This window comes from Haemaphysalis longicornis, unplaced genomic scaffold (assembly GCF_048455015.1).
Source record: "Haemaphysalis longicornis isolate Haplotype H1 unplaced genomic scaffold, Haemaphysalis longicornis Haplotype H1 scaffold_4, whole genome shotgun sequence".
NCBI classification, from domain to species: Eukaryota; Metazoa; Arthropoda; class Arachnida; order Ixodida; family Ixodidae; genus Haemaphysalis; species Haemaphysalis longicornis.
In genome coordinates this window covers 52,728,668-52,741,713 of record NW_027526361.1, presented here as the reverse complement: position 1 = coordinate 52,741,713, position 13,046 = coordinate 52,728,668, and the positions used below count along the sequence as shown (strand labels likewise).

General features: G+C 47.6%; 2 protein-coding genes across 2 annotated transcripts in view; one reads left to right on the top strand and one right to left on the bottom strand.

The window, feature by feature from the left end:
• LOC144178698 (sulfotransferase 1E1-like) overlaps positions 1 to 9,692 on the top strand; it is a 326,559-nt gene extending 316,867 nt beyond the window's left edge. Inside the window, exons 2-3 of the transcript XR_013324051.1 lie at positions 7,316 to 7,480; positions 9,449 to 9,692. The gene's annotated coding sequence lies outside the window, so the exon portion shown is untranslated. The remainder of the gene's footprint in view (positions 1 to 7,315; positions 7,481 to 9,448) is intronic.
• Positions 9,693 to 11,863: 2,171 nt separating this feature from the next.
• LOC144180351 (uncharacterized) lies at positions 11,864 to 13,046 on the bottom strand. The gene is made up of 2 exons (XM_077708715.1): positions 12,949 to 13,046; positions 11,864 to 12,315 (listed from the first exon to the last, which is right to left on the bottom strand). Exons 1-2 carry the CDS (start codon positions 12,958 to 12,960, stop codon positions 12,037 to 12,039), a joined length of 291 nt encoding a protein of 96 aa, XP_077564841.1. The 5' UTR covers positions 12,961 to 13,046; the 3' UTR covers positions 11,864 to 12,036.

Sequence of the window (13,046 nt, the reverse complement as noted above, 5' to 3'; positions counted from 1 at the left end):
TTTTGAAGGCGAGATAACTTCGGAGATAGATTGGTGGGAACACATATACATCATCTGCAAAATATCAGCGGCGAATACAGCCTAGAACATATTTAAAATCAATTTTAAAGTGTGCGAAACGCAACCGAGCAGCCAGCAGAGGACCACGCGCAATCGACATCCCGAGGATATGGTGTAAATAAACAACATCTAAACACGTCACGAGTTTGTGTTTGCCGCTTCCGCACTGCCGGCGTTTTTCGCCGGCTCTGCCGGCTCGCCGCTCCAATCGGAGGGCCGGAGGGCGGAGCTTCTGCTCTCGAGAACGAACGACCCGATCGTTGGCGGCGGAGGCGCCGTGATTTCGTCAGCTCATCGGGCAGCTGGCCACGACCAAAGTTCAACAGCGATTCCAGGCACTCTGTTTCTATTACTGTTTATTACCATTGGATGCGAAAACGCGCCGGAGGCACGAAAAGCCCACTGAGCTAGCCGCACGGTCGCTGTGCAGGCAGCGGCCACGGCCGCGAAGTGGCCCAGGCCGGCGCAGGTAGCTCGAGTGATAGCTTGTTACCGCTGCACGAAATTGTCCCCAAGTTCCGACCATGGTGGCTTGCATGAGAAAGGAGTTAATGATGCGACGGCGGGTTGCATTAAAAATTGTCATCTGCACCGCTTACGAGAGCGGCACTCGAATATCCGCCGCAGTGCTAAGCCGAACACATCTGTAGGCGGACCTGTAGGCAGACCGGCCGGCTGCTCCCAGCGCGCGTCTTGCCACCCACCGTCTCGAGCGTCGCGCGTCGTTCTTTAGCGACGGTAGCATTTGCACTCGCAGCGCCTGCGTCACGACCACGGTCGCTTTTTAATTAAGCGCCTCACGAGATCAGTACGTGGGGGCATTCGCAGAAACTGCCGTCGATGCGGATTCGACAGTGCTACGGCGGCTCTGCTCTGTAACTGTGATATCCCTCCGACGGTCACGTGGTCAGCTTTGTTCACACAAAATCCACAAAATCCATCGTTTCGCGGCACTCGCTGAAACAGAAACTGCGACTGGCCGCATTGCAAATGCCTCTAATTAAACAACCGTCGCACGCTGAAGCCAATGAGGTTTCTACAGGTTATAAGTAGGTCACTAGCTACTTATCGCAACAAAAAAAACAAGATGCAAAATTTTTGTGTCAGTGCCCCTTTAACCTCAGAAACACTCAGCACCTCTAGATGTATTGCTTTTATTGTGAACCGAATAGTTCTCTCGCTACAAGGTTGTGCTGATACGAGAGGATGCGATATACGGCGCAAATGAGAGCAACAAAACAACAAAAGTGCAACACCATCGGGTAGCTCAGCGTCCCCAGCGTCCCACTTCTATTGAACTATGGTACACAACAAATCAAAACTTGCTGAAAAAATGAAGAAAGCTCACATTAACGCGTGCAGGTAGCGAAGATGTACGCAACCTTCGCGACCATCACGACGGTTCAAGTCCGCGATTGCAGCCAATTTGCTTCTTCTTGGCTGCTGCAACGACCTCTACTCCATCCTCGTTGCTATAACGGCGAAGACGAAGCAAATCGAAGAAGCAGAACGAACGAATGAAACGCGCACAGTTAAACTGGGAGACCGCAGATGCAAGCTGTACTCTATCGCGTGTTCTGTGTCGAGGAGGCGGCGTGATATTTCTCCCTACAGTCACAGCCGATTGAGTAAGCTAGTAACTCACGGTCGTAGCCTAGTGGGTAACAGGACTTGATTGATGATTGATTGTAGGGTTTAACTCGCCGACGCAGCGCAGGCGATGAGGCGCGCCGCAGTGGAGGGCTCCGGATTAATCTTGACCACCTGGGGATCTTTAACGTGCGCCGAAATCTCGTACACACGGGCGTTTTTGCTTTTCGCCTCCATCAGAAGGTAACAGGACTTACTCTAAGATCTACCAGACAGGGGGTCGAATACTGCCGGTGCCGGTGATTTGTTTTCTTTATCCTGTTATACTAAGTTTTGTGAAATGTCGGAATCAACAAATTACTAAACGGCTTGACTGTAAATAAATCGAAGCACTCTAACGGTGCCATGAACATGTGTAGGCTACTTCTGCCCTTTCGGGATCCGGAGTCACTACCAACCTGAGGCACCAAAGCGGGCTTGGCCTCCACCTATACACACACGTATACTTACGCGGCTAATTCATGACATTCAGCGATCGTAAAGTAGGAAGAGAGATGTGTTGGTGTGAGTTAGTGCAGGAAAAGAAGCAAGCCACGGCGCCTGGGAAATACGGCGGGGAATGGAAATGCGAGCCGTTCGTGGCCTTCACACAGCGCGCTTGGCGATTGCAATAGCCGCCGCGCGGGGAAAAAACCGTTGCGTCGCGCCGCGGCGCTTTTTTATTATGGTCATCCTTTGTTTTTAATCGTGTCTCTTCTTTCTCGCGAATCATCCGCTGATTGGTTTGTTTCTTCGAAGCATCGGTGGCGCAAACATGTGGTCGAGACCATGACCCAAGCGTGTTTTCCCCTCGCCCAGCCGTTATTCTCGCAAAGCGTCCCTGTAGTGATGTAGACTCTCATGAGACGATCATTGCTTCCACGTGCAGGCACAAGGGGAATCCCCTTTTACATTTCTGTCTTATTTATCGTGAGCGTTCGGCCTTATTGGGACACAACCAGGAAGGCTGCCAGTTTTGATTTATAAATTAGCCTCTTGCTTCGTCACCGATGGATCTGGAAAATGTAGCTGCGACATTTCCGCGACCTTATATTGAATGTTTGTTCGAAACGACCCGGATTGGCTCTAACTGTGCCAAACCTGCCAAAAGTGCATTGATTCCTGGTTGTCTGTTTTGTGTCGGCTAACACGGCATCGATTATTGCCGAAAACAATGCCTAAAGTACAGCGATTTTTTGTTTGGAAACATTGTCTGGGCCAATTTTTTTTGTTATGAATTTATTGGGTGGTTCCTGTTTGTGCTACTCACCAATGAAAAAAAAAGTAAATGTTAAGATTTTTCGGAATTATCACGTAATTTTTCTTCAGCTGACTTGTGTTCGAAAACCTTCGCCATCAGAACTCAAGTGCACGGGTCATCACAGAAGGATATTTAAATTTATTTGTCAGTATATTGAAAAAGGGCTTCCTGCTGCAACATTGCCGAACGGCACTTCAACGATTTAGTACACCCTGAACCAGAATAGTGTATTATTTATATATGGACATTTGCGCCCAACACCGAGGGCTCTGCATAGGTCGCCGCACAAGCGGTTGAGAGTACCTCCATATCTGGAGCAGCACTCAATCATGCGAAACACGGGGTGAACCTGACGGTACATACGTCATCTCCGACAGTTAGCCACACTTTTTCTGTAAGAAGTGCCACTTAAGGTGCCCGGTTATAACCGCTGGTACACGACACGAACGGCGTCGATGCTACTATGCACGCTCAAACCACGAAGAAGTTTAATGCGTATTACACGCGATTTGAACCCTATGTCAGAGGTCGGACACCTCGTGAAGGCGACTTCATTTTAAAATATACCTATTCCTTATCAGAAGAGGTGACGTTAGGGTGAAGCTAGACGGGCAGTGGGCAGTGAGTGAGGTCTAACGTGTTCGATTTAACCTCATTGTGCGAATTTGAGGTTCAGTGAGGGTAACGTTTGGGCCGATGGTAATCAAGCTGAAGATCAACGCGGTGCGTGTGTCACCTGGGTACTACGGCATTATTTTATGATATCTATCCGCACCTTTAGATATGCATAATTTGTGATACATATTGTGCTGAGGTCAAGTACATCTTCGAAAGAAACGTATTGTTAATGTTTCTCACCACGCATGCAGAATTTGTCAATTATATTGTTATTAGCTGTTCACATTTAACTAAACATTTAATACCTCTGAGCACCACCAATAGCTGCTTATACTCTCTTAAACCCGCCACTCACAGCTTTGAACAGTGCCATAGTCTAAGAACGCAGCAGTGAAGTCGAACGTCCAAAAATAAAGCTTTGCAAAACGCACGATTGTTCGTCATCCGAATTTGTGTCAGCATTTATCGATTGCTCGTTAGTTGCCTATTGTAGATAATTGCCCGAGGTATTAGCAAATGCAGGTGAAGCATTCGTTTTGCATGCACAGAGTGTGCGAAACGAATAAAGCTTCAAGATAGTTGAGATCAGAAAATGGTTTCTCATGGAAGCGAAAAGCAAAACGCCCGTGTGTACGAGATGTCGGCGCACGTTAAAGATCCCCAGGTGGTCAAAATTAATCCGGAGCCCTCCACTACGGCGCACCACATCGCCTGCGTTGCGTCGGCGCGTTAAACCCCACAATCTACCAATCAATCGAGATCAGAAAACGGAACGGCTTTAGGTTCGTCAGGTTCAGGTGACACTGAGGAGGAGGGCCGGATTGTGGGAAATATGGGGGCTCCAACGACGATGAATTGAGGCTGCGTAAGCGGACCCATAGCTCAGTGCAGCGAGAACTGAACTGAGTTCATGCGCAGCGGTGGCGCGAAAGTTTTTTTGTAAACATCAATTTATTCATATTTCGCAACGCGGAATCATCACGACTGCTTTAATGTAGCCCACCCGAAATTCTTCCCTTCATGCCGGTGGCAGACTCTTCGCGCCGGCAGTATTTGTGTGTTGACAGGCGTATTAAAGTTAGTTGTAAACAGTGGTAAGTCCCTTTACAAAGAAATTAGGAGGTTCGCGCTTGTCCTGAACTTTTTACGCAGATGTAAACGCTTTGTATAAATATAAAATCATGCAAAGCGACCATTTTCCTTTCACGACCTATTGGGAATGATCCGGTGACGTCACTTGTTGACGTCACTACCTGGAAGTTTCTAACTTTTCGAACTCAGGAAATTACCACCAGTTGTAATTGGGGTGGAGGCATCGTGACATATGGTGGGGTGGCGGAAAGATGGAAGCATATATTTTTAGTATGGGATTATAGTAGGGCTAGTTCAGAATGCGCTCGAAAGACCCCATTGGATGAGTCACGCGGTTGTGCTGTTCGCCGGTGCGATGAATTAAATGGTTAGGTGATCTGAACTACAAAACCTGCATTCTATTAAAAACATGGAATATTCCCTTCGGCGTTCTTTTCGATGTTGGTGCAGTAAAACGCGGAGTAGAGAAGGTCTATTCAGGGCACGAAAAAGTTTGATTGCCTGCATACATTAAAAGCTTGGGAAGCCACGCCTCAGAGACCTCGGCGACGAACATCCGCGTGGGCGATTTCCTCGGAGATAACGACGTGTACATTTAACGTAGATTAGTACGGCGAGCTTGCGGCATAAAAGGAATTTTTTTTTTGTTCTGAGCCGAATCTGATGCCTTCCAGTCAGCCTATAGACCGACTTTGTTTGAGCGATACGTAAAATTGCACGCACGCACGCACGCACGCACGCACGCACGCACTACAGACAAACGGACAGACGACAGACGAACGAACAGAGAAATAGAGAGACGACAGCCAGCCAGACGACAGACAGACGGGGAGAGTCAAGCTTGGCTCCTCGGTACAGAGTATGTGACAGGTCGCAAATAATTGCGACTCAACGCCGAGAGGCGAGTATAAGCCTTGTAGTAATTACACATCTAATGGAATGGGGAATGACCAGGGTCTTGCGAAGTCTCCTTAATCACACAGCAACATGCGGCGCAGGAGCCAGCTATTTTTCCTGCTGGGCGCCCTGTCCGCATTTCTCACTCTCGAAGCCCAATAAGCAATTCTACGTATCACATTAAATTCATTAATAAAGCCGTGCCACTACCAAGCGTCACATCTGTGGGGTTTGCGACATGGTGGAAGCGGTAAAAAAATGCCCGGAAACGAGGAATATGACAGTACATGCATTAGCTATCAACTGGTTTTATTGCCATGATGTGCAGCGATAATATAGGATATGAAAATATTAAAATGCGCAGATGTGCAGATGCGCTGTGTGCAGAATTTCACTAGACAGCTCAAGACGCTTCTTTCACTGGTGTACAGAGTTTTTTCGGCCCAAAACAAGCTTACCCAGCTTTGCCCATGCACAACGATGGCAGCAAGGCAAAAGCCGGGGGGCTCAAAGAAGCGTGCCACTCCGTATGGGCAGTGCGTAAAAGAAGTCTGTATGAAATTTCCTTCAAATGCGGCGGCTCCTACACAGGGAAAACTGGCCACTGCCTTAATTATCGGTTAAGGGAGCACGAGAGAAACAAACAGACAGAATAAGTTTATTTCGCCTCAGCCGGGGCGATTAGGCCGGCTACGTCTTCGCCGTCGTCCGTCGGGCAGCAGGGTCCCTTTTGGGCAGGGGTCCGGTGCCGCCGGCCATTTTCACACCATACAGGTCAGCTGGGGCGGTACCCTTGGTCTTTGGCTCCAACGGCCTATGCTTCTTTGCGTGCCCGCTAAATCAGACCGAATTCGTCTGCACAGCAGTCACTGGCCAGCAGTGCCTCCCATTGGCAGGCATTAGAATTTTTGATCTCGGAGGCAGCGTTATGCTTTGGCATTCCCATGTGGTGTGTTAGAGAGTGGGGTTTTTTGATTGACCAAAGGGCATGCGTCTGCATATTGAGTCAGGTAGATTTTGCTCAGCATGTTTAATTCTGGAAACCTGCTTGTCTGCAGCTGTCTCCAGTCGGTGGCTTCTGCCCTCTTCAGGGTTTCATGTGGCGGGGGGTATCTTTTCCTGATACCGCCGTAAAATTGCAGTGGGGCCCAGTATTCCGTGGAGACTGGCGTGGGTTCTTCGATGTCGGAATCGTCGGGTGCTGGGTTTGTAGTATATCCTCGAGATACCCTGTCTGCATACATGTTTTCTTGTATTCCCGAGTGCGCCGGGACCAACAGTATCCTGTGTTGGATCTTAGGTGGGTGCCAAGGGTGTGGGAATACGGCGCCCTTAGCCTGGAATGGTACACGGAATGTGAGGTCACTTTCTTGTCCGTTCAGAAAGTGTCTACAGGCCTCATGCGAATCGGAAATTATTGTAAGTGAGCGGCCGCTCTGGAAGCCTTCCGCCGCTGCCAGAGTGACAGCAGGCTCCACGGCGTCTGTCACAGTACAATAACGTAGCGAGCTACAGGTGATCATATGAAAGTCTGAGTCTATGAGTGCAGCCACCATGCGTCCTTTCCTTGGAACGTGTGTGGCTGCGTCCAAGTGCAGTGTGTTATCCTTGGAGGAGAACGTGCGTCGCTCAGTACTAACGGATTCGTTTAGCTGCCTGGTTGGAACATTTTGTGCTTTATGTGTAAGAACTGCGCGGATTTTCACTTACACGGATTTCAACTTACTTTGTTGGTTTGGGTGCTTGACTCATTTCCAGGGGTGCCTCGAGACGAGTCATCGAAAGTGGGGCCATCCTCGAGTTCGAGAAAAAGGCAAGCAATCGAAGTAAATAGGCGCGGAAAGGGAGGGGCACATTGTCGGAGCTACTTCTCCTGGGAGGGCCAGGGCAGCACCCACTGGAGGCTCCCCACAAAGTAATGAGGTGAGACTGGAGTTTTCATACTTCTTTACTAACATTTAGTGTCCCCAGGGTCCTGTACGTGACAACATGAATGAGAACAGCTACATGGAGGCAATTATATGTGTTTAAGTGCAACCAACATCTTTTAACTAAACTAGCGTTATTCCTGGGATTGCACTAATAGACGCTGCATACTTTACAATTGCTTGGCATGCCAGCAGAATGCCCGTTTTTCGATGAATTTGTCGCATAGTCAGTGCAATGGGCATGCTAAAGGTGTCGCACCCGTCGTTTTGCTTAGGCTTCTGAGCTTTCTCGAGGGCTTGGACAGCAGATGTCAAGAAGTGCAGCCGCTTATCTCTGTAATCTGCATATTCCTCCTGGCCCTATACACCAGCCATCTTCAGAAATTTTAAGTGGCCTCAATTTTGTTTTTACTGAGATAATTTAGTATTTCATTATACATCTGAGTGATCTTCAGAGACCCTTTTTTTTGGCGTTCTTTGCCCTTGTTGGCCTTGCGCCATTAAACCTAAACCATCATCATCATCATCTCTGTCATCTGCTGCTGCACCCCTCCCCCCTTTTTTTGCTGCACGCCTTGATCACATGGCTGCTCCGTTGCTCTCATGGGGGTTTTCAGTGCGCTCTCGTCTTTTGTTGCTATCTTTTTTCATCCACGTCCTTTTTTTAAAAGTTTGCACGCTTTCCCACTCAGCTACGTAGCGCCAACTAGCATCCACTTATGCGTTATAAGCAAGGAGGCAAACGGCATTCGCAATTGCCTTGCGGAGATCAGCTAAGCGGATGGAAGACGGAGCTATCGCTTCCGTCGCCATTCGTGCCCCCGGGGGATCGCACTGCCGTCGGGACATTGCGCACGCCTGCGCTGCACATTTGCCTTTGTCTCCAAGGTTAAAATTTCGCCTGGCGGCCTGCCAGGCAGTACGCCTCGCTAGGCGAGGCGGACAAAAAGTAAAACGCTTGGTGGCGTCCCTGCGGTGATTGCGGCTAGGAAATGATTTCGGGTTTACCGGATTATTTTTTTTATTAGCAATTTAAAGCGAGACAAGAGGTAGTTTCGTAAATGTTTGTACTGTGAATATATCTTTGGATCTCAAGGTGATGCTCTAATTTTGTAGTCATTGAACCGTGCAGCGCTACGGCGCTTTATTTTTTGTTGTTGCTAAAGCATGTACAAAAACGTGATTAGGCCCGCCGAGTCCTGCGGCCATCGTCCGGCATTCTCTCCATAAAGGAATGCTCGCAGTCTGTATTATTGATGCAAACCTTTCTGGTTTTTGTCATCATGAAATGGTAGCTCTGTGGTCACTGACGTAGAATTTTTTCACAGCGACAACTGTTAATGCCGGGATTAGTGCGCTCGTAGTGCATTGTGACCATAGAAAAGGTGATGTACGTCTCTGGAGGGGATGCTTAAGTGTATATATGTATAATACAGGCATACATAAAGTTGTACATGTCTACACAGGCTGATTGGGAAAGGCTCAATGAAACGGTTCACCACAGAAGATCAATCAATCAATCAATCAATCAATCAATCAATCAATCAATCAATCAATCAATCAATCAATCAATCAATCAATCAATCAATCAATCAATCAATCAATCAATCAATCAATCCAATTCTGCAGAAAAACAATTTCAACCAACAATAAGTTTAGCTGCCATGAAATTCTAAACACCTAGGGGCGGGAGTCCTTAAGGTTTTCCAATGTCAAGCTATCGTAACATCCAGGATTCAGTGTTTCAAACAGTTTGCGCGAAGCAGCCGCCAAGGAAGAATTGGCCGGACCTGCTGTCGAATTACCACTTGCGTCGATCTTGTCGCACACTGAGCTTACTTCACGTGACGTCACGTGTTGTGTAAAGAAGCACGCCTTTCCCGACAGAAAGCAGAGTTGCGTGGAGTTGCCCAGCTTTACCCCGCCCCTGAGGGAGCCTGATTGCCGCAAAATGTCCATCCAGGAGAAGCTGCTCATCCGGGCTGAGTTCGAGGAGCGCAGCGTATGCGCACCGATGCTGTTAGGTGCCGCTATGGCACGCCAAGACGGGTAAGCCTCGCGGAGAGCCTCGAAAACGCCACGAGAACGGGCCGCCGTCCTGTAGCATGCAACGTCGACGTGTTGGCGAGCGTCAGCAAACGGCATGAGCGGCCGCGTACTCCTCGCGGCAGCGGACCGCCACTTCGAGAAGCGCTTCAATAACGACCCGTTCGGAACCACTTGTACCGAACGGGTACAAGTGCAGGCCCTGGTACAGGTTCTGGTGCTCTTTAGATTTCTATCCGATGCAGAATTCGTAGTGTCATTCTCGTGTCAAACGACATTGCGCTCAACTTCAGATGTCGCGGCGTAAATTTTTAACCTTTATGTAAAGTGTTTAGCAGCTGTCTGCACCAGAAATCTTAAAAATGTAGCTTTTCTCACTGAACACAAAAGCAAAGCCGACTGTTTCCAAAGAGGTCTATGTTCTCGGGTACACGCGAGGGGTATAATATTTTATGTTGTTCTTCCCAGTGCTACTTTGTGGTTGAGGCTCAGCGACACACGCAGGCTTCACTGTGTATTGTTATTCATTGTATAAAGCTCAATAAGACGAAAATAAGTGTGCGCTTTAAACACTAGAAGGCAGCGCGTTGATATTTGCCGGAAATTGAACCCGCGACGGCATGCTCGGTAGTTAAATATGATACCGCTGAGCCATTGCGGCGAGTGCGTGTTTGTTGTCATTTGCTTCGGTTTTTCACGTTTCTGTTTTCGTCTAAGGAGCAGAACACTGACGCAGTGCCGCATGAGACGGTGTGATTTAAAAGTACCGTTAACCAACGGCCTTCTCTAGGATATAAATGTCAGTTTAGAAACTTGGCTTGTATTTAAACGGTGCTTCGCTAAAAGTGGGTATGATGTATTCTCTATACACGGCTGTGGGTACCATAAAACTTCGCATAAAGTCAGGTTTAGGATGAAGCCATTTTGTTTCAGCGATGGTTTATTAGTGTGCACGCATTCTTGAACCCCTTAGGGATCATAAAATGCGCATTAAGATTCGGCTAGCAACTGAACCGATTGATTGGCTGACTTTCGAGAATACTTGGCGGCAACCCGGCCGATCGGTTTTATTAAGCGTATCCAAGTACCAGGTAATGCTTCAAGGCTGTAAACTCGGCATCCACGCCCGACGAGAAACTTTTTCCGCTCTGTGTACTTGGACAAGGCTCAGGCTACTATTACATATTACTTCCGTGGGATGTTTCTTTTTAAATATGCAGGAGTATTTTTTTACTGAGATCAGTTTAGTATTCCCAGTGGAACACGTTTTGCAGAGCCGTTTCAGGATATAAGGCGCAGTCAATCGTTGTGTATAGTCACGATAAACGCTTACAGTACTCATCGGCTTTAACAAAACCGTAATATGGAGATGTCGTTTCAGTCGCCTCGGTGACATAATGGGAATCAGGATGCGTAGAGAGAACATTTCAGGGAGGCTCATAGCCACAGGAAATGAATACACAATGCCGCTGTCGTACGCTCTATATTTCCACAGGGCCCTTTTCATATCAGCCCAGTCGCTCTTTCGCTGCCCGAAGAATAGAAGCGGTTTCGGCGTATTTATTTTGGTTTAAAGCCTGGAGTAGATGGCTTCGAGAAGAAGCTTCTGTGGATCGAATTTGGGTTACTTCGTTGTTTTTTTTAACGGCCAAGGAAACAAACACTGTCTGCGGAATCGCTGGAGTTATAACCTGAATCCGGGGGCTGTTAATGTTTCCAAGGGAATCTACGCTTATTCGAATATTTTATCCTCCAAGATTGGAGGAGGATTTCGGGAGCGAAACCAAACCTTGCCTTGTTTAGGGAAAAATGAGACTTTGGGCCTCGTACAGCCTTCTTGGGGAGTTAGCCTGATTTTGTAGCAACGTTTAAAACGGCGAATGGCTTTAAACATAAATAAACTGAAGGGCCCTTCAAGCAATATTTTACGTATACAATCCACAATAAAGAGACTAACTGCGAGTAGAACTGAGTTTGCGGAATGTTACGAGCATACACAGGTTTGCCTGACGAGCAGTTTCAGTAGCCGCAAAGCGGTTGTTTTGTGATACTGAACAAGTATAAAAATGTTATGAACGCTACTGCGAAGCGGGGTATCGAACAACGAAAATTACACGTTACTGCAGTTTAAATAAAGCAGAGCGTAAAGTTAACCCAAGAACGAGAAAGATAAATATGTATACTGCATAGTTGTCCAAAAGTGATCTGCGAATGCTTTTGAGCTGCTTGATTGGGTCATTCAATGCATGTTTGGATTGTTACTGCGAGGTTGCTGAAGAAATACTAGCAGTTTCTTATGGCTCAGGGCTTTCAAACAAAGAAATGACGAAAGTTTTGTAAAATGGTTGTTTTATAATTCATTTATTACTGGCAGGTGCTGTAGGCTAGTCCGTCTTTTAAACAAACGACGTATGCACACATCGTTTGCCTGAGTGGTGCAAGGGCTTTACAAACCGATAATATATTTACAAATGCTTTATTTAAATAGGGCAATGCTAACGTTCCTTAACCGTAGAAACCATGGCCGTACCCGCCGTATCCACCGTAGCCACCATAGCCGCCGTATCCACCATAGCCTCCATAACCACCATAGCCAAGGCCATATCCGCCGTAGCCACCGTAGCCGTGGCCATATCCGCCGTAGCCACGGTAGCCGAGGCCGTATCCACCGTAGCCGCCGTAGCCGAGGCCGTATCCACCATAACCACCGTAGCCTCCATAGCCACCGTAGCCATATCCGGCCAGAGCGCCAGCAATCACCATTGCGAGGGAGAAGAGAACGAGCTGAAAGAAACACGCAGTCAAGTGTTGTTAGCGCCGCTGCGGCAACAAAGGGTTTGGATTGCCACGGTTAAGGTAGGTATAGATAGTCACTTGGTTGTTTTCATTGTAAAATTGCAGTGGAGATACGCTGTCGGCGTTAAATACCTTATGAACAGGTGGAGACCCTAATTTCCTGGCAAGAAGAATTTATAACAAACCTCCGAAGATCCGTTCATACAGCAGTATTGATTCGAAGCACGAGATTTCAGATCAATATTGACCTGATATCGCCTTCACATATCTCTGGTAATGCGCGGAATATTTAAAAAAATTAAGGCACGAGTAGATGCTGGTATAGGACACCTTCCTGGCTTCATATAAGCGGTTGTCTATAGTAGAAGATCTGAATGTCATACGACTGTGATCCTTTGGCCCCAAATAGTTTTTTTGTGCGCACAAAAGGTCAGTTGTTAAATTCACCTTAGCGTTTACAGAGTATGCCAGAAAATTTGATTATGATGTCTAGAATGACCGTATGGCACTCAGAGCGGGGAATTCACGGCTGCTCATTGGCGGCCTACTGGTTTTTGTAAAAGCCACAATGAGCTCATTAAACCAGGCGGGTATTCACAGTTATGCGGGCAGTGGTCTTACCGTAGCCTTCATGGTGCGAGTCCTTGTGGCAGGAAAGTAGCTGACGATGTCGGAGGTGAAGGTGGTTGCGAAGTGTCCCTACTGAGGAGGCCGACAGT